Source organism: Pygocentrus nattereri, chromosome 26 (assembly GCF_015220715.1).
Source record: "Pygocentrus nattereri isolate fPygNat1 chromosome 26, fPygNat1.pri, whole genome shotgun sequence".
Taxonomy (NCBI): Eukaryota; Metazoa; Chordata; class Actinopteri; order Characiformes; family Serrasalmidae; genus Pygocentrus; species Pygocentrus nattereri.
Genome location: NC_051236.1, coordinates 19,623,762 through 19,648,263, shown reverse-complemented (window position 1 = coordinate 19,648,263; position 24,502 = coordinate 19,623,762). Strand labels below are relative to the sequence as shown.

Here is a 24,502-nt window from a genome sequence, read left to right as displayed (position 1 = left end):
TGTACAATCATTTCCCTTGTTGGACAGATGGACAGTCATTTTCAGAATGGGTAAAAGAATGTAACATATTTGCCTGTCACTCTTTCTCTCTTTATCTCTCTCTCTGGCAGACAATAGAGGTGTGATAGAACCTTTTGGTGCACTGGACTTTAAAAATAACTCCATCAGATCGCTCAGTGCTGGTTAACACCCACACAGTGCTGTATCCTTAAAGCCCATACCTTTAACACAGGATTATGGAGCTGAAACAGGCTTCAGCCATTCCTACTGGCTCCCCCACTGCACTGACACACAGCAGCCAGCCTTAACTAGTTCAGCTCAGCAGCCGGGGAAACAGGTGGGCTACCGGAGATGAAACGGGATTATATTTGGAAAGACGAATTTTTTGGTTAGAACATGGTTCCCATTTTTTTTCCTTTAAATGCAATTTAAGCTTGTGTGTGCTGTGCAGGTGTGCGTGCATGTATGTGCATGTGTGTAAGTGTGTGTGTGTGTGTGTGTGTGTGTGTGTGTGTGTGTGTGTGTGTGTTTGCATTCAATAAAACAAGCATTTTTGTCAATGACATAAAATATCACAGGGCCAAAAATGAGTTATAAATATAAGGATGTTTATTTCTTATATTTATATAACATATAAAACATGTTTATATGCGTGGTCAGTACTGTGTGAAGAAGTTAGTGACCACCGTTTTCTATTCAATTTCCATTCAAAACAGCCATTAAGTATAAGTTATTCATTTGTCAGTCAAGAAAGAAAAGCAGAAAACATATTTAATAGAAAATTACACAGAAGCCTTGCTTTGCTAATTCACCCTTTGCCTTTATTACAGGCTCAGGTTTTCAAAGAAATCTGCAGGGATATTTTTCCACATCTCCAAAGTTCAGAAGTTGGTTGGATTTTCTGCTTCATTCAGTAGCTTCTCTGTTTGATTAGCAAATTATCTTCTTTTTGGTGTATTTTCTTTTCTCAGTAACAACTTCTTGGCAGCTGCACATCCTGCAACCCATAGTGTTGAGTTGTCTTCCAACATTGGAAGGATGGACAGAAACATCTGTGAATTTATTCAGATCTGAAGTAAGAATGGAGGTTGACTTTCTCCTCTCTCTCAAAGATGAACGCTTTAAGTACTGTTTATGCGATGGTGACTGTTTTGGTGGTCTACCAGGTCTTGCACAGTTGTTAGGAGTACGTTTTAATAGTATGGGAAACTACTTTTTCATACTTATTGTATATTTAATCTTCAGAAATATCACCTGAAAAAATGAATAACTTACTTAAAGGCCATTTTGACTGGAAATAAGGGCTGTCTATGACATTCACACAGTATTGTACCACATAAGTACATGCATGTGTGCATGTATTCTGTAGGCTAAGTGGGCTGATCTAAGCAGGTGTGTTTATGCTTTTTCTATACTAAGTAGATTGTATGTCCAAAAGTTTGTAGATATCTGTTCTCACAGCATTTCTTCTGAAATCAGTGGCATAAATAGAGTTTGTCCCCTTTTTCTGCAGTAACAGCCTCTATTCTTCTGAAAAAAAAGAACTTTACACTACATGTTGGGACACTGCTGTGAGGATCTGATTGCCTTTGGCCCCAAGCACATTACTGAGGTCAGGTACCCATGTTGGATGATTAGTTCTGGATCATAAATGCCTCTCTAACTCATTCCAAAGGTACTGGATGGAGTTCCAACAGAGAATGCAGCTCCACTGCTCCACAATCCAGTGCTGGGAGGTTTATACCACTCTAAGATGATGCTTGGTATTGGGCATGGTGACTTCAGAGTCATGTGTGTCTGGTCTGGAGCATCTCAATCTATTAAGTCAGTGCTTTTCTATGGAGATTAACACCTGTTTAAATATATTTTTAAATACCTGCAATAGGGCGCCCCTTAAAATAGCTGATTTCACTAATTAGAAGGGTTGTCTGGATACGTGTAGTGAATAACATACAGTGTTACACACTATATGACGGAGTGTATCATATTGAACACTTTTACTGTGAGCTTGGTGGAAATATTATGACTACAATCTCCAATCTTACATTGTAAAACAAGCCTATAGGAAAGATACTGCTGAGGCTTATTCATGATACAAATCCCTCCTGGAGTTAAAATATAGTATTACTATAACTATGAGCATGGTTCAGTGCAGGGACTTTTACACCACTCCCTCATCCCTTGGTAAGCTGTGAGCTATATAATCTTTTGACAGGAATCATAGATGACATACTAGTGCATGTCCCAAGGCTGTACTGCAGTAAGACAAGGATTATCTATATATGGGTGCTAAATGTAGAATATGAGCCTCAGAATACCTGTCGTAAAACTATACAGCTGTCCATCTTCTATTATTAGGCCTTAAATGCTCAACTTACAGGCTGAAGAACAGTGTAATGCAGGTTTGATTACAGAGAAAAGTGAGTCAAGCAAGGTCAGGAGTAAAGAGTTTCCTTCTATGAGATGATCGTAAGGCAATGGTAACTCTTACATGGTATGGAGATGCAGGCTGGATAAAGCCAGACTGTTCTGAGAGTTTTGGACAATGAGTATGACCTTATATGAGAAATGCAGTGCAGCTGAGTGAATGAGAGCAGCCATCTACTGTGTCCATATAATAATCTCATATACCACCTGATATAATAGAATATTCCACTTCAGAATAAAGTGCCTTGAAAGCATATACTTAGCATATACTACATATGTCAATACTTCTAGATCATTCTAGACCATCAGCATACTGCACACATCATAAAAAAGACAAAGAGTAGTTATAGAGAACCTAGTGTATGGTAAGGACATAAAATATATACAGTAACTGGATGTCCTAGCAAGACATTATCATTTTATTTTTCCCAACTGTTAGATGTTTCCTCCAGTTACTTCTTGGATAGTTTTTTTTTGTTGTTGTTTTTTTGCAGACATATATAACCTTTTAAAAAATGTAGCTACTACTTTGCTCATTCACTTTTACACTTTTACACTCGTGTAAATTAATTTACACACCTCTAAAAAAACTCTCTGTGATGCATATCATATATCATGAAAGTGAGGTGATTACATATGTTTGTCATACTGACAAATTAAAATTTCTTTTCGTCATTTGGCATTTTAAAGAGCCTTTGTTTATTTTTTTAAGATTATCTTTTCACATGAACAGAACCTTAAATAGTTTTATGAACTGTCAATACAATCTACACTTCATTATTCATTAATGATAACAATAATAAAAGACTGCAGGCAATTAGCTCTGTTGTGTCTGCTAATGGGCCAAAGAAGAGGACTCTGATCTCACCTGCTGTGCATGTATAATTTCCGGTAAATTAAAGATAATCAAGTAATTAAGTTGTTGGGTACCTGAATTTTTATCACTGCAAATAATTAAATCTTGGCGAGTGAAATTCTGTCTCACTATGAGATTGCAGTAAGATTATTTAAACTATTTCTACACATTTTTGAAAAGTTATCCTTTTCCACCGACAAATAATATTGCTTGTTTAAAGCATTATTATATAGTTATAGTTATATTGATTAGATTTAGAAGAACATGACATGGGCCCTTTCCCCAGTTTCTTGAAATATGGCACATTGACATACTATGGAAACAAAGATGCAAAAACAGACATTTTTAAATAATCATTTATGTGAATTTGCAAGAACCAACTCAGTAACACATATCCATCTATTCATTCTATAGAGGTTTAGCTACGCGCATTCATGTTGAAGTTCCAGCTCTTTTGTACCAGAACTTTTGAATGAGGCACAATGCAGGAAAGCCACTCAGAATAGAGCTCATTTACATATCAGTCCGAAAGGCAGAATACCAAAAAAGGCTTGTTTAGTTCTATGGGATAAAGAGAGAATGGAAAATGTTCATGTAAAAATTCATTATTAAATTATTAATTATTTCCCTTATCATAGTCCCACCTGTCTGAGCTGCATTCTTTCACTGCAGGCATCTTTCAAACCTTCAGCCATTTGCCACTAGTTACAGCCTCAAAATACTCTAACTGCCTGGTCTGAGCACAAAACTACAGGAACATCCTAACAATTTTAAGCACATTACAAAGGACAGAAAGTGACCTGTTACTGTCCAATCTCTCACAACTGGACAAAAGACACTTGCGTTTCTCTGGGCTGTAAGCCACAGATGGCAAACGTGACAGCAGAGAACTAATCCCAGTCTATATGATGGGCAACATTTTCACTGTGCAGCAATCATGAGCCCCCTGCTGTGTGACTTGTATCCTGAAGTATGACTGCTGAAGTTTATGCAACTGGACAGACAGATGGTGCTTTGTTGACATGATGAGGGTCTTTGTGTTGGAACAGTGTTTAAAGGCTTCAAAGAAAAAATGAAAGGCAACTATTAAAAGTCACTCTTGTCGGTCGGGAGGACCTTTATGTACAAAGTGATGGGTTTGTGGCTTGTGGTTTCTCAGATGATGTGTTAAGAGTTACTCGCCCTGCCATGGTATTAAGCCATCCGTCGTGGTTTAGACTACACAGGAAAGCCTGCAGATCGAGGAAGTGAGAGCAAAAGAGAGTCTGCTTTATGATTCTTCTATGTGCCATCCAATATTTTCAGTCCCACCACCTGGGAAGCTACTGACTGCTGGAAGTGTGGATCACCACAGCAAGACAGCAAAGACATCAAACATGCAGGAGTGGAAAGCCAGACGGAGAGGAGACGTAGAGAAAGAATGAGAGAAGTACCAACAACAAAAGAGAACAATAGAGAGCAACTATGTGAGAGAAAGCAGGATTTAAAAAGCAGGAGCTGGGCATGTGAAGACTAAATATAGATCAAAGGTCCCAGAAAGAAAAGAAAAAGGAAGGGCTCCTTTGTACACTAACATCATGTGATAGATGCCATTTTTGCTATTTGCATCAGTAAATCTTCCAGCTGATTAAGAAAGCCTAGTGCTTCAATTATTGCCCTCTTGCTTTTATCCCCCCCATTAAGTATGTACATTCTTTATGATTTCTTCTCACAGCCATGCTAATGCACTGGGCTAACATCAAGTTAATTTAACATTTGCATTTAAACATCAACAACTGAATTCATACAGTAGGAGCAGCGCAGTTCATCACTAGTAGCTAGTAATTCAGTTACTCACTAGTAATTCACTAGTTCACAGGACCCATATAATGGGAAACCAACTTTTCCTCTTATGTAGTAAGCTCCAAAATTCACTCCTGAGTCCATGTAGTGCATATATGGACACTAAACTATTTAGTTTAGCCTATTTTTATGTTGTGTGATGTCACAGGAACCGGTGTATTTACATATCAACTGTGTCCAAAGAAAGTTTTTTTCTGATTTTAATTTTTTTTACCTCAGATCACAGCAGCTGTCCTTTACATTGTTTGAAATGTCATGATGAATGGACCAATAGAAATGCTCCAAAATCTCATCTACTTCCATTAAAAGTTACGCATATATTGCCTTCTCCTGTAAAGTTACCATTTTAGAGATCCTTAGTGTCTTCTTGGACGGCATCAATAGTGGGAGCCTTAAGTGGGAATTGGGAAGTTTCCCATTTTCAAAAGGGTCAAAAATCTATTTGAACAGCCATCTAACTTATAATTCCCATTTGGGAAGTCCAAGTAAGGACTTCAAAGCATTAACCCTTCCAAGTTGTGGTTCTATGACATCACCTCAAAGTGGCGACAGCCATAGAACAAGAAATCATAGCGTGTTTATATCTATATTCAGCCTTTTGAGTTCATGTTTGCTTAGAATACACTATTTTCATATATCAGTAAATACAGAGGGACCCTCGTATAGTTGCAAGGTTAATTTGTTCTGTGCAAGATTTTTAATCAAATGCACAGTCATGTCATTATTGTTGCTATATTAACAGTGAATTGCCATTGAATGAACAAATTAATCAAACTGATGCTTTTTAACAATTTTAAAAAGCCTTTTATGTGCCCAAAGCAGCTTTTCCGAGTTGATATTTACATTCTCAGATGAGAAGTACACTCAGAAAATGATTTATGGCCATCATAAAAATTAAGCAAATATTTTACATAAAAATAAAAAATATACTTATTTATATTCATTAGAAGCAACCCAACTGATTTAACTGAATTGTATAAGACCTGTTAGATTTTTCCATCTTTAAATCTTATTATGGGGCAGTGCTTATGTGCAATAGTAACAGGAAACACCTCATCAACCAGGGAATTGCTTCAGCTGGCATGGTGGACATGAAATGGCTCGGTTTTTAGAGTCTCCTGCCATGCTTTGTTACACAGTACAACTGCAACGAAATAGTGATGCACATTAACTTAATTTGTTTTTGACCTTGTATTAAAATTTCATTTTGCTTATTTTGAGAGATACTGTGGACAACACCTGCGAACTAGCTATCTATCATGTTAACAATAGGAGTGATTTATTGTGATGTATAATATATAAAGACATATTCTATTAATATTCAAATCAACAGTTTTTGTGACTGTAAGTGACCTCGAAATATTATCATGACATGAAGTGACTGATAGCGTTAGCTGGCTAACTGGCATGATGGTTAGCATGAGAGCTGCACCTAGATAGGAATGTCGCACACATAAACTTTAATTAGTAGTTCAACTGTGAGTGAATAGAAATTCTAAACCAGGGAATTTGATCACAGCTGAAATATATAAAGTTCTGTTTATTTCTTTCTCATTACACTTTAAAGTTGCATGTGTCTGGTAATGAGCCTCAGCAAATACGGTTTAATCCAGTTTGGACTACAATAAAAGTTTTAACTTTTGGGCTTAAATATTTGTTTGAGTGTAGGAAGCTAGGAACAAAGCTGAAAAGTCTAAGTTCCTAGTTATCATGAATGCAACAATATACCTATTCAGCTTACAGCAGTTTAGCTCCAGCCACTCATGCTGAAGTTATAAAGAGTGTTTTAGCCCAGACTGTTTTTTGAATGAGGTGAAATACCCAGCAACCACTCAGAACAGAGATCATTTAAATATTACAATCTTAAAAGCACAGAGGTAAAAAAAGCCTGTTTAATACTAAGGGAAAATGGTCACATTTTAAATAAATGCTTACAGTTACCGTAATGTCATAAGAAAAAAATGTAATCTTATACAAATGTAGGATATTGGTCCTTTAATCAAATACCCTTCCCCTGAATAAGGGCTTTAGTATAATTATCAAGTTCAGGTTATGGATGACAGTTTGCGTGTACTACACATCTGCAAAAAACCCCACAAATGTTTGTGCATTTACAGAAGCAGGGTGCAGCACGCATTTCCATTAAGCTAAATACATGTATTGTGCATGAAGACCTAATCCTAACCACTATAGAAGCGACTGCCCTATTTCTTTGTAAAATTAGAGTGAAAATCAATAAAAAAAAGCAAGTCACATTAGCATCATGGATACAATAGCGACATTACCGCATGGAGTGCAGCAGTCAGAATAGTGCCAGTTCCTTTTGGTGGAGACGACCGTCGAACTAGGCGTCTGCTGCTGTTATTCAACCAGTCAAACAAAAGCTGTTGAATTCAGACAGCTTTTATGTAAGCTGTTATATAACAGGGCACAATGCTTCAAGTAAACACTTTAGTTGACTGATTTCAAAGTTGAATCACTAATCAAATACTTCTACTGTCATCTCTGTTTCACACTTGCACCTGCTGGTAGATTACTGCAAATCTCTGGAGTGATTAAACTGTTCAGGCAGTAATTTTAAAGGTCTTAAAAAGGTATATAATTCTTGAGCATGTGATTCGCAATAATATCAACAAACAGGATAATACCCAGGGGAACAAAGGCCATTATTAATTATATATCAGTCGAGAGGAAATTTAATATCGGACGAGGTTTATTTCCAGTTTTTCACCAGAGTGAATATTAAAAAAAAAAAGTAATGAAATTATTCATCATGGTTCAGGATTGCAGACGTCAACTAAAAGAGGCCATTAAAAGGCCTTCAGCACATATGCTGGATAATTGATAAAGATTTATTAACAATGTACTATATATTCATGAAACTTTTACGCAGCCCTCATCAAACATTTAACTATGTTATAAGTTGCAATGATGGCTAAAATTGCTTCTGGAACAAGTAACACGTTTACAAGCTGAAACAGAAGTAGCAATCAAATATGAGAAACTGCTCAAAGAGCTGCCTGACTAGTTTAAATCAATTTCAGAAAACTATCATTCATTTGTTGTCAATCATTAGTTTTAAGTATAACAATAATTTAAACTGCTCGTCATCATTTCTGTAACAAAACTTTATATCTAAGAAATTAAGGAAAAAACTTCATCAACTTTGCATTAACACAATGAGATTTGGATCATTTTTATGGTTTATGCTCAGTCAGTTTAAAGTACTCATATTTGCAAATAGTGTGAAAGCATAAAAAGTGGGGGAGAAAGGGAGTTACAAAGTGCTGATACAACAGCAACAACTGCATTTTATCCTGATCTGTTTTGAGCTCTAGAAAGGCTCTCACTGAGTGAAATGGGCAGCACTGGAGATGGAAGGAAACAGCTGAAAGAAACTTAATAATAAAAAAGAGGAAGGAGACTTAACACCGGCTAAAGCTCAGTGGTTACCAACCCTGGTACCTTCCAGCGCCTAGCTCCAATCACATTTTACCACATCTGCTCCAGCTAAATAACATCTTCAGGAATCTGTGACTGGCTGGATCAGATGCTTTACTGTTATGCTGCCTTCAAGTCATATTGGAAATGTCGAATGAATAAGATGAGCACACTTTCACCACAACATTGTGAGTTTTGGTGACTCCCGACTTTCTGAGCTGAAAGTTATTCAGAAGCCATGCATGAGCTCTGTGAGCTAAATTATTTTTTAAACATCTTATTCTGTTTCAAACATGAAAAAACTACCCATGACCCTGAGGGAGAAGGCTTAGAAAATGGATGGATGGATGGATGGATGAAAAAACTAATAGGTGCATATGCAGTGCAATGGCTGTAACTGGAAAATACTTTACTCATCCACTGCGCATCCTCTCTTCTTTATTTTGATACAGTGATGCAAAATAAACTCTCTGTTTTATTTGAAAAACAAAAGTAAAAAAAAAAAGATTCCTAGCACATTGATTTTTTTTTATGTCCAAACCCAGTTGAAAGCATATCACACTGCTTTAGCAGTATATCAAAACACAGGGGTACTGCTGAAAGTACTATTGGATGAACTAGGATAAACCTCTATGACCTAATATGCCCATGTGAACTTTAGTATGGTCAGTGGATTACAAAAGGAGCTGTGGGCTGTGGCACTGTTGTGCTGGACATGGCATATATAACAGAGAAAATTACACTTCCACTTAAATGAAAAAAAAGTGAGTCAACAAAATAGTGATGGTGTAATATACACTATATATCCAAAAGTATCAAAATAATCCCTCTAATTTGTGAATTCAGCTGCTTTAAGATGCACCTACTGCTGACACAGGTGTTCACTTGTGCACCGACAGCTTGCATAATCTCCACAGAAAAGCACTGTCAATAGAATCGGATGTTCTGGAGCAGCCACACAAAAGCCTAAGATCACCATGCTGAATGCCAGGCATCAGCTATAGGGGTATAAAGCCACCTAGCTGGGATGTAGAGCTGCGTTCTCTGGAATGATGAAGCTCATCGAAGCCATCCAATACTTTTGGGATGAAAACTAATCATCCAATATCAGTATTTGACCTCACTAATGCTCTTGTGGCTGAATGCAATCAAACCCTCACAGCAATGTTCCAACATCATAAAGACTTCCAAGAAGAGTAGAGACTGTTACTGCAGTTAAAGGGGGGTGGGGGGGGGGCAAACGTTCTATAATATCCTTGATTTTAGAAGAAAGACTGGATGATGAAGTGCCTACAAACCTGGGGTAATATATTTATGCAAAAATTACACCCATATTTGAATGTAAAATAAAGCAAATTACATAGGAAAGTGGAAAAGCAATGCAAAGGAACCAAGTTTGAACCTGATATCTCGGGGTAAGCATAAAAATATTAACGTGATGAAACTGCTGTATGTAAGAATGTTGTAAGATTTAATAATAAAAGAACTGGGAAGCTTTGAAACACCCACTGAGTTTAAACTCTAGTGGACCTCTTCAATTATTCAATGATCTGCTGGAGTGCTTCCAAACATCTTGGACAACTATCTATGCAATAAAATTATGCAAATGTTACATATTCCAGTCTTGTGCATGCCAACTCAACAACGCTGAGAATGAACGCTTTTGTACTTGAAGAGCATATTTTGACCCTGGTTAATGGCACAGTAAGGCTGCTGGCAGTGCCGCTGCAGAAGAGGGGAACCCTCCTCCGCTAGTCTAGGTCTCTCTCCCTCACTCTCTCCATGCTCCATTTCTCTGGCATCCCTTTGTTCACTGTGAGCCCAGACTAACTACCAAGCTGCAGCCAATCCCTTTGGCAAGGTCCAAAACTTCAAATAGAGCTGTGCAAGACAGGTCATCCCTATAATGTGTGTGTGTGTGTGTGTGTGTGGGTGGGTGTATTTGTGTGTGTTTGTGTGTGTGTGTGTGCATGTGTGTGTGGTGTGTTCTGGGTGCAGGAGGCACTCCTAATCCAGCCCTGAAGTGACCCACTCTACAGAGCCTGCAGGTGATAATCTTAATCCAGCTCCTGAACGGGTGGCAACGTGATAAGATTCAGCTGTGCTCAGTGAAGGCTCAAGTGGACGTTCTGTAACGTTCTTTGATGCACTAGACAACAGGATTGCACAGGTGTGGTAGTGCATATTTATAGTGCAGTACACTTTTTTTCTAAGGGCAGAGCAGGAGACGATGGAAAGTATGTGCGAATATATAAAGGAGCAAAAAAGCAAAACACAGAAGGTCTGTCCTCCTAATGCTGGCCTTACACCAAACGGCTTTTCAAGTGATTTCACTGTCGCAGACAAATATCAATGTCAGAATGAAATCATGAGAGTCTTGCTAGAGTTGCGTCACACTTGTGTCATCTCGATCGTTTAGCGTGAGATGATCAGGACAGCGGTCTCAAGTCAGTCTTTTTCTCATCTTGACACTGAGACAAAATCAACCGTGTTTAATGTTATCGTAAGTTTTAAGTGTTGGCTCATGCAAATAGTGACGTGCCAGGGATATGTGTGGGTATAAATCACTACCACTTTAATACGATAATCATATTAACCCAAATGTAAACTCCCTGTTTTAATATTTCAGTTTCACTGAGCCTGTAACAGTAATGTAAGGAAATGTGTAGAGAACGTATTTTGTTTGTTTAGTTCATAACACCCAATCAACAATGCTGAATCGCTGCATGTTGCATTGATGTGGTCTTTATATCAAATTAGAAAGAAAATTAAAAAGATTCTGGGTGATGATCTCCCAGAGTATATAATTCTACAGTGTACTGGGAAAAGCCCCTGATCTTTACATGCCCAGGCAATGTGTCTTCCCATCTGTACCACTATAAACTGGAAGGAAAAAGTGTTTATATGCTTGGAAATTTCCACCAGGTGCAAGATAGGGAATAATCTAGAAAATCTAATTGCAGTCTTGTAAACAGTGAAACCCCAAGATTCCTAGTCTTTGCAAAATCATAGTCTGGAACTAAAAAAAAACTACACTGTCTTTAGATGTGAGAGAGTGTCAGACTTCAGTTTTTCTTCTGGTGTACGGTAAGCATTAGTCAACGAGTCGAGTAGTCAGTCGTAGCATTATTGGCCGACTAAGATTGTGTCAGTCAGCTGCATTCATTTATTTCCTATTTGGACAGCAAATCAAAGCCTGAACCTGACCTGTACTCGTGACTTTAAGACTCAACCTGTCCCAAACTGACCCGACAGCATCCACCCTTCTCTAACCAACCACAGCCTCACTGTGTTAGGGTTCCTCTCACTCTCGCTGCTACTGCACTTTGGGCGAGCTTAACAAGCAAGAGGAAAAGATGTGCTGTGACTTTTCCACCAACCCAACACATCCCTCTCATCATTCATAGTGTAACTACAACTGACGCACTGCTGAACTTTATCTCGAGAGATTAAAATGAGTATGTAAAATCGCATAGACTCATCCCTTCAAATCAAAACAAATCGAATACGTAAAAGAATCACTCATTAGAAAACAAAACCAAGCCCAAACTAAGCCTGATGTACACTAAAAATCGGCCCAAAACTTGATATTTTGTTGGGCTAAAATGGATTTGGGTCAAGTAGCAGACCTCTAATTTGTAAGGAAGTATCCATAATTGTGGGCCAATGCTGATATCCAATATTTTACATTAACATGTTAATTAAATCTAGAAACTGGGGTACACCTATCTGGATTAGCATTACAGAGAAATATGACATTTATTTGCATAGTCCATCCATCCATCCATCCATCCATCCATCCATCCATCCATCATCTTCCGCTTCTCCGGGGTTCGGGTCGCGGGGGCAGCATCCTGAGCAATGAAGCCCAGACCTCCCTTTCCCCAGCCACTTCCTCTAGCTCCCTGGGAGGGATTCCGAGGCGCTCCCAGGCCAGCTGGGCGATATAGTCACGCCAGCGTGTCCTGGGTCTTCCCCGGGGTCTCCTCCCCGGTGGACTTGCCTGTGACACCTCCCAAGGGAGGCGTCCAGGAGGCATCCTAACAAGATGCCCGAACCACCTCAACTGGCTCCTCTCGACGTGAAGAAGCAGCGGCTCTACTCCGAGTCCCTCTCGGATGACCGAACTTCTCACCCTATCTCTAAGGGAGAGTCCAGCCACCCTGCGGAGGAAACTCATTTCAGCCGCTTGTATTCGCGATCTCGTTCTTTCGGTCATTACCCAAAGCTCATGACCATAGGTGAGGGTGGGAACATAGATCGACCAGTAAATCGAGAGCCTTGCCTTATGGCTCAGCTCTTTCTTTACCACAACAGACCGGTAAAGAGCCCGCATCACTGCTGACCCAGCACCAATCCGCCTGTCAATCTCCCGCTCCCTTGTACCATCACTCGTGAACAAGACCCCGAGATACTTAAACTCCTCCACTTGAGGCAAGAGCTCATCCCCGACCCAGAGAGGGCTCTCCACCCTTTCCCGCGTGAGAACCATGGCCTCGGATTTGGAGGTACTGATCCTCATCCCGGCCGCTTCACACTCGGCTGCAAACCGATCCAGTGAAAGCTGAAGTTCACGGCCTGATGTCCCCAATAGGACCACATCATCTGCGAACAGCAGCGATGTGACCCTGAGGTCACCAAACCGGACACCCTCCATCCCCTGACTGCGCCTAGAAATTCTATCCATAAAAATTATGAATAGAATCGGTGACAAAGGGCAGCCCTGACGGAGTCCAACTCTCACTGGGAAAAAGTCTGACTTACTGCCGGCCATGCGAACCAAGCTCCTGCTTTGTTTGTACAGGGCCTGAATGGCTCGTAGCAAAGAGCCATGTACCCCGTACTCCCGAAGCACCTCCCACAGAATACCCCGGGGAACACAGTCGAATGCCTTCTCCAAATCCACAAAGCACATGTGGACTGGTTGGGCAAACTCCCATGAACCCTCGAGAATCCTGGAGAGGGTAAAGAGTTGGTCCAGTGTTCCACGACCAGGGCGGAACCCGCACTGCTCCTCCTGGATCCGAGGTTCGACTATAAGCCGGACTCTCTTCTCCAGTACCCTTGCATAGACCTTACCAGGGAGGCTGAGGAGTGTGATTCCCCTGTAGTTGGAACACACCCTCCGGTCCCCCTTTTTAAAAAGAGGCACCACCACCCCAGTCTGCCAATCAAGTGGCACCACCCCCGATGTCCACGCAATGTTGAAAAGGCGTGTCAGCCAAGACAGCCCCACAACATCCAGAGCCTTGAGGAACTCGGGACGGATCTCATCCACCCCTGCAGCCCTGCCGCCAAGGAGCTTTTTAACTACCTTAGCGACTTCGGCCTCAGTAATGGACAAGCCTATCCCCGTGTCCCCAGACTCTGCCTCCTCACTGGAGAACGTGTCGGTGGGATTGAGAAGGTCCTCAAAGTATTCCTTCCACCGCCCAATGACGTCTTCAGTCGAAGTCAGCAGCACACCATCTCCACTATATACAGTGCTAGTGGCACACTGCTTTCCCCTTCTGAGTCGCCTGACAGTTTGCCAGAATCTTTTCGGAGCCGACTTAAAGTCACTTTCCAAGGCCTCACCGAACTCTTCCCACACCCGGGTTTTTGCCTTGGCAACGACTGAAGCCGCAGATCGCTTGGCCTGTCGATACCTGCCAGCTGCCTCTGGTGTCCTACAGGCCAACCATGTCCGGTAGGATTCCTTCTTCAGCTTGACGGCATCTCTCACCTGGGGTGTCCACCACCGGGTTCGAGGATTACCGCCCCGACAGGCACCAACTACCTTGCGACCACAGCTACAGTCAGCCGCTTCAACAATGGAGGAGCGGAACATGGCCCATTCTGAGTCAATGTCCCCCACCTCCCCCGATATCTGGTCAAAGTTCTGACGGAGGTGTGAGTTGAATATCAATCTGACAGGTTCTTCTGCCAGACGTTCCCAGCAAACCCTCACTATACGTTTGGGTTTGCCTGGTCTGACTGGCATCTTCCCCCACCACCTGATCCAACTCACCACCAGGTGGTGATCAGTTGACAGCTCAGCTCCTCTCTTTACCCGAGTGTCCAGTACACATGGCCGCAAGTCCGCTGACACGACTACAAAGTCAATCATTGAACTGCGGCCTAGGGTGTCCTGGTGCCATGTGCACTTATGGACATCCTTGTGTTCAAACATGGTGTTCGTTATGGACAAACTGCGGTTTGCACAGAAGTCCAAAAACTGAACACCACTCGGGTTCAGATCAGAGAGGCCATTCCTCCCAATCACACCACTCCAGGTCTTACTGTCATTGCCCACATGAGCGTTGAAGTCCCCCAGTAGGACAATCGAGTCTCCAGGAGGAGCACTTTCAAGCACCCCTTCCAAGGACTCTATGAAGGCTGGGTATTCTGAACTGCTGTTCGGTGCATAAGCACAGACAACAGTCAGGACCCGTTCCCCAACCCGAAGGCGTAGGGAAGCTACCCTCTCGTCCACCGGGGAAAACCCCAACATACAGGCGCCGAGTCGAGGGGCTATGAGAAAGCCCACACCTGCCCGCCGCCTCTCACCATGGGCAACTCCAGAAAAGAAAAAAGTCCAGCCCCTCTCAAGGAGATTGGACCCAGAGCCCAAGCTGTGTGTTGAGGTGAGCCCGACTATATCTAGTCGGTATCTCTCGACCTCGCGCACCAACTCGGGCTCCTTCCCCGCCAGTGAGGTAACGTTCCAAGTTCCAAAAGCCAGTTTCAGCAACCGAGGATCAGAACGCCAAGGCCCACGCCTTCGGACACTGCCCGATCCACAATGCACCGCACCCCTACTACTGCCCCTCCCATCGGTGGTGGGTCGATGGGAGGGGTATTTGCATAGTATTATGCAAATATAGTGAACCGGCATCACCTAAACATTTTGCTCTTTTGGAGTACAATAAATGTGTCTTAATATAACCTAATCATCTGTATGATGCCAACATTTTTAGTTTTTTTTACAATTACACTGTTAGAATAAAGTAAAATACTCTGCAGGTACATTTTAGTTCATCAAGGTATAAACAATCAAAATGTACAGTCAAAGGTATGTATAGCGGTGGTTTTAAGGTCTAGTTGTGCACTGTAAATACGTTTTTCCCAGTTAAAAAGTATGCATTTTCATAACCTAACAATTTAAAGCAGAACAGTAAAATAAAAAGTCTGGAGACGAGACAGGGTGTGTGGAGTCAATACAGTTTAAAAAATACAAATTCAACGGTACCTTTCAGGGGACCACCCCAGTGGCGGGAGGGGTACTGGCCCAGAGATGGTTTCATACCTTTATTTCTGAGATTGTTCGTTATCTGCCAATGTTCGTGTGATTACGATATCATTGTGCATCCCAATTAGTTTATCTTTTAACATTTGAATTATAACAACTGTAGATATTTCTGCAAATGCAGGTTTTAACTACATAGCTAGTTTATATTTAACCCCTTTAAATCTAAATCTTTTTTAGTTTTTCACTAAATAGATTTTTCATATACATTAATGATGTAATGTTCTACAAACTGCTGTGCACTGCAGAGCAACATTAAACAAAATGTCCAAAAACGCTGTGTGAGCACACTTTGAAATTTGTACAGACAAATTTCCAGCAAGGTGAAACATAAACTCTACAAATTGTGCTTTAACACAGGAAAACTGTGAACAATGTGCATGATGCTAAATTGAAGCTGGTTAAATTAGTTTGTTCTTAATAAGCCCATAGGTATGCTAATCCTGACAGCAATTTGTGTGCTGCGTTGCTTATTTAATTGATTCATTTGTTCGTTAGGAATAAATGTAAAACATTTTACATAATAATTACAGCGAAATTAAGCTTTCAGTTTAGGGGCAGAATCAAGGTCTATAGCCTAAGTGTTTCTACTGATATTTTACTTATGCGTTCATGTTTTCTGGGGGTGTAGAAACAAGTGTTTTGGTTGAAAATCAAGACTTTTGGTCTACTGAAAAATACTTAGTCAAGAGCAAGTGAGAGAGAGAAACATACAAGGGCAGAGAGAGGTGACTCCCTCAGTCCTCTCATTACTCTGCTGTCAAAACATGAAGAGAGTCAAAGAGAAACGATGCATCAGCATCCTCGCTTACCCTCATCTCTCCCTCTCTGCCTACACTGCTGCACTTTCTGTTCTTATATGCAGGCTGATGGGCTGGATAATGCTCTCATGTAGTAAGAAGGGATTTTTTAAAAGCATAATTAGTGTGCTAAGTCAGTTTGGCATAGTTTTTCAGTCAAAATGTGTTACATCTTATTTAGCTTTGCACTGGAGCTACAAGGCTAAGGTAGCTAACAGGTAACGGAAGCTTAGTACAGTGCAAACAACATGTCACTTGCATTGAGTTGCTATAATAATTGTAAATAGACTTGTTTGTGTGGTTTCTGGCACTGTATGACATTCTGTTATTTATAAAAATGGACAAAAGTACAAACAAAATTCAGGATTTAAAAGTGAAGCTACAACCCCAATTCCAATGAAGTTGGGACGTTGTGTAAAACATAAATAAAAACAGAATATGATGATTTGCAAATCCTTTTCAACCTGTATTCTACTGAATACACTAAAAAGACAAGATATTTAATGTTCAAACAGATAAACTTTGCTGTTTTTTGCAAATATTCACTCATTTTGAATTTGATGCCTGCAACACGTTCCAAAGAAGTTGGGACAGGGGTGTGTTTACCATTGTGTTACATCACCTTTCCTTTTAACAACACTCAGTAAGCGTTTGGGAACTGAGGACACTAATTGTTGAAGCTTTGTAGGTGGAATTCTTTCCCATTCTTGCTTGATGTATAACTTCAGTTGCTCAACAGTCCGGGGTCTCCGTCGTCATATTTTGCACTTCATAATGAGCCACACATTTTCAATGGGAGACAGGTCTGGACTGCAGGCAGGCCAGTCTAGTACTCGCACTCTTTTACTACGAAGCCACGCTGTTGTAACACGTGCAGAATGTGGCTTGGCATTGTCTTGCTGAAATAAGCAGGACGTCCCTGAAAAAGACGTTGCTTGGATGGCAGCATATGTTGCTCCAAAACCTGTATGTACCCTTCAGCATTAATGGTGCCTTCACAGATGTGCAAGTTACCCATGCCATGGGCACTAACACACCCCCATACCATCAGAGAGGCTGGCTTTTGAACTTTGCGCTGATAACAATCCGGACAGTCCTTTTCCTCTTTAGCCCGGAGGACACAACGTCCATGATTTCCAAAAACAATTTGAAATGTGGACTTGTCAGACCGCAGGACACTTTTCCACTTTGCGTCAGTCCATCTCAGATGAGCTCGGGCCCAGAGAAACGGGCGGCGTTTCTGGGTGTTGTTGATATATGGCTTTCGCTTTGCATGGCAGAGTTTAACTTGCACTTGTAGATGGAGCGACGAACTGTGTTCACTGACAGTGGTTTTCTTCCTCAGGTGTTCCTGAGCCCATGTGGTAATATCCGTTACAGAATGATGTGGGTTTTTAATGCATTGCCACCTGAGGAATCGAAGGTCACGGGCATTCAATGTTGGGTTTCTGCCTTGCCGCTTACTTGCAGGGATTTCTCCAGATTCTCTGAATCTTTTGATGATATTATGGACTGTAGATGATGAAATCCCTAAATTCCTTGCAATTGCACGTTGAGAAACGTTGTTCTTAAACTGTTGCACTATTTGCTCACGCAGTTGTTCACAAAGTGGTGAACCTTGCCCCATCCTTGCTTGTGAAAGACTGAGCCTTTCAGGGATGCTCCCCTTATACCCAATCATGACACTGTTTCCAATTAACCTCTTCACCTGTGGAATGTTCCAAACTGGTGTTTTTTGAGCATTCCTCAACATTCCCAGTCTTTTGTTGCCCCCGTCCCAATTTCTTTGCAACGTGTTGCAGGCATCAAAATGAGTGAATATTTGCAAAAAACAATAAAGTTTATCCATTTGAACATTAAATATCTTGTTGTTGTAGTGTATTCAATTGAACATAGGTTGAAAAGGATTTGCAAATCATTGTATTCTGTTTTTATTTATGTTTTACACAATGTCCCAACTTCATTGGAATTGGGTTTTACTACAGTTTTTAGCCATACTTTTGTTAATTTCTAACAAACATTAAATAGTATATAATTTGTATGTCATAAACCACATATAGGCCAGTTTGAGATTACATCTGGGCACAATTGGAGGCAAGTGCGTATGATTTAACATGCAGTTTGCTCTATGCTCACTTGTAGTTATGAATATTCAATATTTGTTAGTCATGTTAGCCTCATACCTGCATTGCTAAACCTGAAGAAGCAAACTTAGGCTAGGCTTAGTCAAGGTCGACTTGGATTGACGTAAAAGTCGCGTGAATTCCGATCTGGCTGTTCAGAGTCACACTGCCTCAGATCGGATACGGATCAGATTTCAGTACCTTATGAAAGCGTCAAATCAGAATTGAAAATGTGTGCGTTTTTGCTGTTTACACAGTCACACAGATGACACATCTGTGTCACATATGAAGAAAAAGATCCCATTTGGGCCACTTCTACCCACTGTGTAAACGTAGCTTTAGGACACCAACATGTCTCGGCTGAATAAATTTAAGATATGGGGCCAAAAGACCACTATAAATGTATTTTGATTTGGCCAAAAGAATAAAAACCCAGAGCAATGTTGGTGATTATTGCTATATTATCAGTTAAATTGCACTACGATGGATCTGTTTACACTGTATTTTAAGGGTTGATGTACCAAATGTACTCATTTTGTATATAAAAGCTCATTGTTCCACTATGTGCAACAGTTCTATGCAGCATCCTATTCTATTTTTCTACACTGGCTGGTGTTGTGAAGGCTAAAGTGGGAAATATCATAAGCTGTTGGTTGCTGCATAGAGAGCGGAGGGTAGAGGAATGAATTCACTTACAGCTTCCGAACTTGAGGGGACAGGCATGAGCATCCATAGGGAAATCTTCCAGCTGCATTGGACATTCAGCAGAAATAGTCAGCCTAGAAAGGAAAGGATAATCATTACCAGTTCAGTCATCATAAGTAAAGCTACAATTATGAATGAGTTTCAGTACTGTTAACATCAACCATGTTTCATTTTAGAATAAAACTCCTAATGTTTAATTCTAAGATGATGGAGCAACATTTGTATTGACTAAAGCTACAAAGTGTCAGAGGATTTAAATGTCTCTACTGAATGCTTTCGGATGTAAGATTGGGCTGTGCACATTCTAAGCTTTGTTACAGCAAACCGCAACCACTGTGATAATGATGACGATGATCATCATGGTGGGCCCTCTGTAATCCATTCTCAGAAAGAGGGGTAATCCCGCTCTGTAAATGAAACTGCTCTCTGGAAGAGCTCTGGTTCTGTGCGTGCGGATTCCAAAGTGTATTTATAGAACAAGGGTGCCACCATGCTACAACAAGTGAGAACGCTGCCAAAGAGCTGTGGCAAATCACTGCAATATCAGGCCCAGCTTATGACCACATACACATACACACAAACACACACAGGCACATACATCACAAAGCCCTATATTCCATCTTCTCTGTTATCACTGTCTTTCTTTCCATAACGCTTTGAAGAATACAGTTTGGTGTGAAGAGAAGGATCTGTTATGGAGAAACAGTGCCACCTGCTGGACGATTAGAAGCATGTTTAAATAAAGAGATAAATGAAAACATTTTTTCTTTCCTGTCTGGGATTATAGGACACATAATAACCATTCATATCCATATAAAAATGACAACAGGATCAGGCTTGTGCAATGGCCATCCCAGTCTCTCACTTAACTCCACCAAAACATACAGGCTGAGATTAAGTGAAGTCATACAAGCAAAGCTGAATGACTCTATAGGATCTGGATAGATTTTGCATGAAAGGAAGGTTGCACAAGTATTAAACACAAGGGTGCCAATTACTGGCATTTGTTTGAGAAAAACTTACTATTGTAAGCAATAATGAGCTGTCCTCCTCTAACTAGCCAAACTGCAGCAAATACTAGAACTGAACCTGAAAATGAAAATCTTTTAAATACATACAATCTAATGCAAAAGTCTGGACACCTTAAGTTACATTGCATGTTTTGTTAATGCATATTAAAGTAAAAATATTTTAAACTTCTCTACAGGGGAAAAAAACTACTTTTCTGAAAAAAAAGTGCTTAATTTCTAATTATTTGCTAAATTTAACATGCTGGAAAAAATATATACATAAAATATGCCAATCGATTCAACAAATAAATAGAAATTAAGCACTAAAATGTACAGAAAATCTCTCCACTTAGCATCTGTGAGTCATACAGAGGCGACTGAGAGCAGACTGCAGTAGCTCTGCAGTGGCTTCATCTGCTGTCCTGCAGCCCCATCTAGTGGGCCCTACAGTAAATGCCAGCCCTCACTTTCATCACAAGATCTGCCATATTATTGTTAGATGAGCCTGGCCATTAGACATCATTCATCGAGCACTCATTACTGTTACAGAGCGTTTCCATACTCCTTAAAAGTCCTGGGACTCCTTGTGTGCCTTGGTGCTGAGATTGCCAACCTACTGTGAATTACAAAGGCTTCCTTCTGGCTTTCTGAGACTGAAGCAAGTATCATAATGGCACTTAGCGCATGCTGATTAGCCTGCTGAGATTTACAACGTCTTAATGGAATTCTTTTTCAACCGATGTTCATTTAAGATCAATGTCTTCTGCTTGAGTAAGGTAGCAGCAAAGCCATTAAGGAGAAAGAAAGAAGTTAATGGCAAGCAAGGACGGGCTATAGAATGACTGCCAGTGTGGGTTAGTTTTAATCCAATGGAGGAATAAAAACAATAGAAAGACTTCACAGCCTCCAAAAATGTTATGAACAAACATGATGTTTATCAGTTTGGCCTTAGACTGAAACTATAAGAGAAAGATCAACATTCACACACACACACACACACACACACACACTCACACAAACACACACACACATTTTCTAAGCCACTTCTCCCTCAGGGTCGTTGGGGGGGGGGTGCTGGAAGCTCAACATTCAGTGAGGTAGAAAAAAAAACATCATGACTAACTACTTCCATGCCATTGTCATCTAGAGAGAAGCAGTAAAAGGTTATGAGACTAGATTTGTTGGGTATTAGCTTGATCTAATGCTGAAACATTAAATCTGTGAAAGCTACCTTTCTAGTGAGGAAACCTATTAAAGGAAAAAATACATCTATCAACCAAAGTCTCCAAAACTACAAATAGATACCACCCCCATGGCAACAAACTCTGTGGAAGGTGTGCCAGAAGAAAGCCACTGTTGCTAAGTCATGCAAATATAAGTGCCAGGAGTTAGGTGAAGCTCACTGGAACAGGGTTCTACAGTCAGACGAGAGAAAAGTAGAACTTCCAGGAATAAATCATTGTCATAAAGAATGTGGTCATACAACCTTATTCCCAGGGTGAAGTATGGTGGTGGATCTATTAAGGTGTAGGACTGTTAAGACACATGGCATCAAGGACTCCTTCAAACACAAGCAGAGTTTTGAACAAAAACAGGCTGCCTATGCCAGGAAGCTAAGACAGGGCCTTCCAGCAGGACAATGCAATAGCCTTGAGACACTCCAACACATAAAATACATTTTCATTTATTTTTTAAACACATTCAGTCAGGAATGTTTTGAATTCATTGTTCCTGTGATATCACAATAACCAACTCAGTTACGTACAGTTTATCCACCTATTCAGCAGTTTAGCTCCCAATAAGGTTATTCACATTGACTTCACAATGAAGTTGTAAGGTGTGTTTCAGCTCTGAGTGCACAGTACAGGGCAGTCAGTCAGAACAGAGCTCATTTTGTTTATATCAATGACAGTTACAGAAACAGCATGTGCAATTTAAGGGATAATGAATAATATACCCACACTAACATTATAAGCGAACATCTTCATAAAAAATAAATTGCAGGAAGAATGTAGAATTTGGTGCCTTTAAATTGGAGTTCATTATTTTTTGTGGAATTTTCTTTTTGCATTCACAGACTTCTATTACTTTTATACCATAATAACAACTCAATAGTTTTGCATTGTTTTGTATTTAGTTACTAAATGCACCTTCTGATCACTGTAAATCAGTGAGTCATATTTTCAATGTAAGATCAGGCTGATAAACAAAAGCTTTTTTTTGCTCCTCTTTACCCAGGGTGCCAATAATTCTAGAGGGCACTGTAAACGCTTTAAATTTATTCTACAACTGTGAGAGGGGTCTTGGTGAGTGTGTGGCAGATGAGTGGGCCTCACACTGAGAATCCTGAGAAAGTGTATAATTATTGGAGTGGGATGCATTGAGATCTGCCTACTAAGTGTATAATTTACAGTGCAAGGTCGTCCCCTCTGAAGGTCAAATGATGGGTTGCCGTACTGGAAGAGTGAATGACCTGTACGAACAGGCAGAGCCAAAAAATCACACACACTAGTGCAAAGAGCACTAATCTTTCCCTGTGGCAGAGGAGGAAAGTAATGAGATCTGATCACTGAGCCCTCTGAATTTAACCTTCAGTTCACCAGAGCACCACACACTAACCTTATGTGCTCAATGTGGCAAGATTTAGTGCGACCATACACAGCAGAAGTCACAAAGCTACACTTTCACAACATCTCACCTATAAGTAACTGCATTATATCAGTGCATATATATATATATATATATATATATATATATATATATATATGTGTGTGTGTGTGTGTGTGTGTGTGTGTGTGTGTGTGTGTTTGTGTGTGTGTGTGTGTGTGTGTGTGTGTGTGTATGCAAGTCAGTGTAAACAGACTTCTTTCCAAGTGATCTGGGCTGTTTCTGTTAGTTCATTCTTCATGAAATATGAAATTCACACAATGTAAAGGATAAAATGGATTTTCACATTATGTCAAAAATTGAGAAATGTCAAAATGGAGATAGAAGGTTTTCTTCTGACAACAGTGATATACACCGACAGGCATAACATTATGAGCACCTCCTTGTTTCTACGCTCACTGTGCACTTTGTAGTTCTAGTTACAGACTGTAGTCCATCTGTTTCTCTGATACTTTGTTAGCCCCCTTTTACCTTGTTCTTCAGTGGCCAGGACCTCCATGCACCCTCACAGAGCACTATTTGGGTGGTTTATCATTCTCAGCACTGCAGTAACACCAGCGTGTTGGTGGTGTGTTAGTGTGTGTTACGCTGGTCTGAGTGGATCAGACACAATGAGTGTAGAAACAAGGAGGTGGTCATAATGTTACGCCTGATCGGGGTGTGTGTGTGTGTATATATGAAATGAGAACTTATGAAATGAGAACATCTTTAAAGTCCACTGCACTTAGGATTTGTGCTCAGTTTTGCTGGATGCAAATGGTTTGAAGTGGCTATGATTTACAAAAGTGTGAAGGTGAATGGAACACATTTTGCCTAAGTTAAGGGTGTCATTTTGAGTCATTCTAAAGCTGTTATTAGATGGTGTATAGTTAGATTCCTCTTATGTCTCTGTCTTTTTTTGTTATTTGTTTATTGATCATAATTACAAAAAAATAGAACAAAAAAAGGAGAAACAACAACAACAAAAAAGATCCAATCTGGCTATTATACGTAATCTACTGGCAAGGTTTCCTCAGTATTTTCTGTCTCATTATCTAAAATCTACTGTTATAGCAGGAGGTTACATCAACATCTACACACACTGGTCACTTTCCTATGTACTCCTACCCTGTATTTGAACTGCCTTCATTACCAGGATCAGGTGTGTGATTTGGGTTGGAGCTAGACTCTTCATTGTGGTACATTTCTGGGAACAGGATTGATCACCCCTGCTCTACATAGTTTGGGCCCAATCCCATTTCTTATTTTTACCTATACCTCTTGTTATCAAACTGAGTTACAAGGGGTAGTGGTTGAAATCCTCCCCTACGAAAAGGGGACAACCCGCAAATAAAAAAGAACAT

At 40.4% G+C, this 24,502-nt stretch overlaps 2 protein-coding genes across 5 annotated transcripts in view; one reads left to right on the top strand and one right to left on the bottom strand.

The window, feature by feature from the left end:
* gabrb3 (gamma-aminobutyric acid type A receptor subunit beta3) overlaps positions 1–24,502 on the top strand; it is a 108,853-nt gene that overhangs the window by 11,404 nt on the left and 72,947 nt on the right. The gene's annotated exons all lie outside the window — the stretch shown is intronic.
* The window catches only part of gabra5 (gamma-aminobutyric acid type A receptor subunit alpha5), a 71,120-nt gene that overhangs the window by 32,076 nt on the left and 14,542 nt on the right, over positions 1–24,502 (bottom strand). For all 3 annotated transcript variants that reach the window (XM_017720573.2, XM_037535043.1, XM_017720563.2), the window contains exon 6: positions 19,474–19,556. In XM_017720573.2, the coding sequence (XP_017576062.1) occupies positions 19,474–19,556 (83 nt within the window). The remainder of the gene's footprint in view (positions 1–19,473; positions 19,557–24,502) is intronic.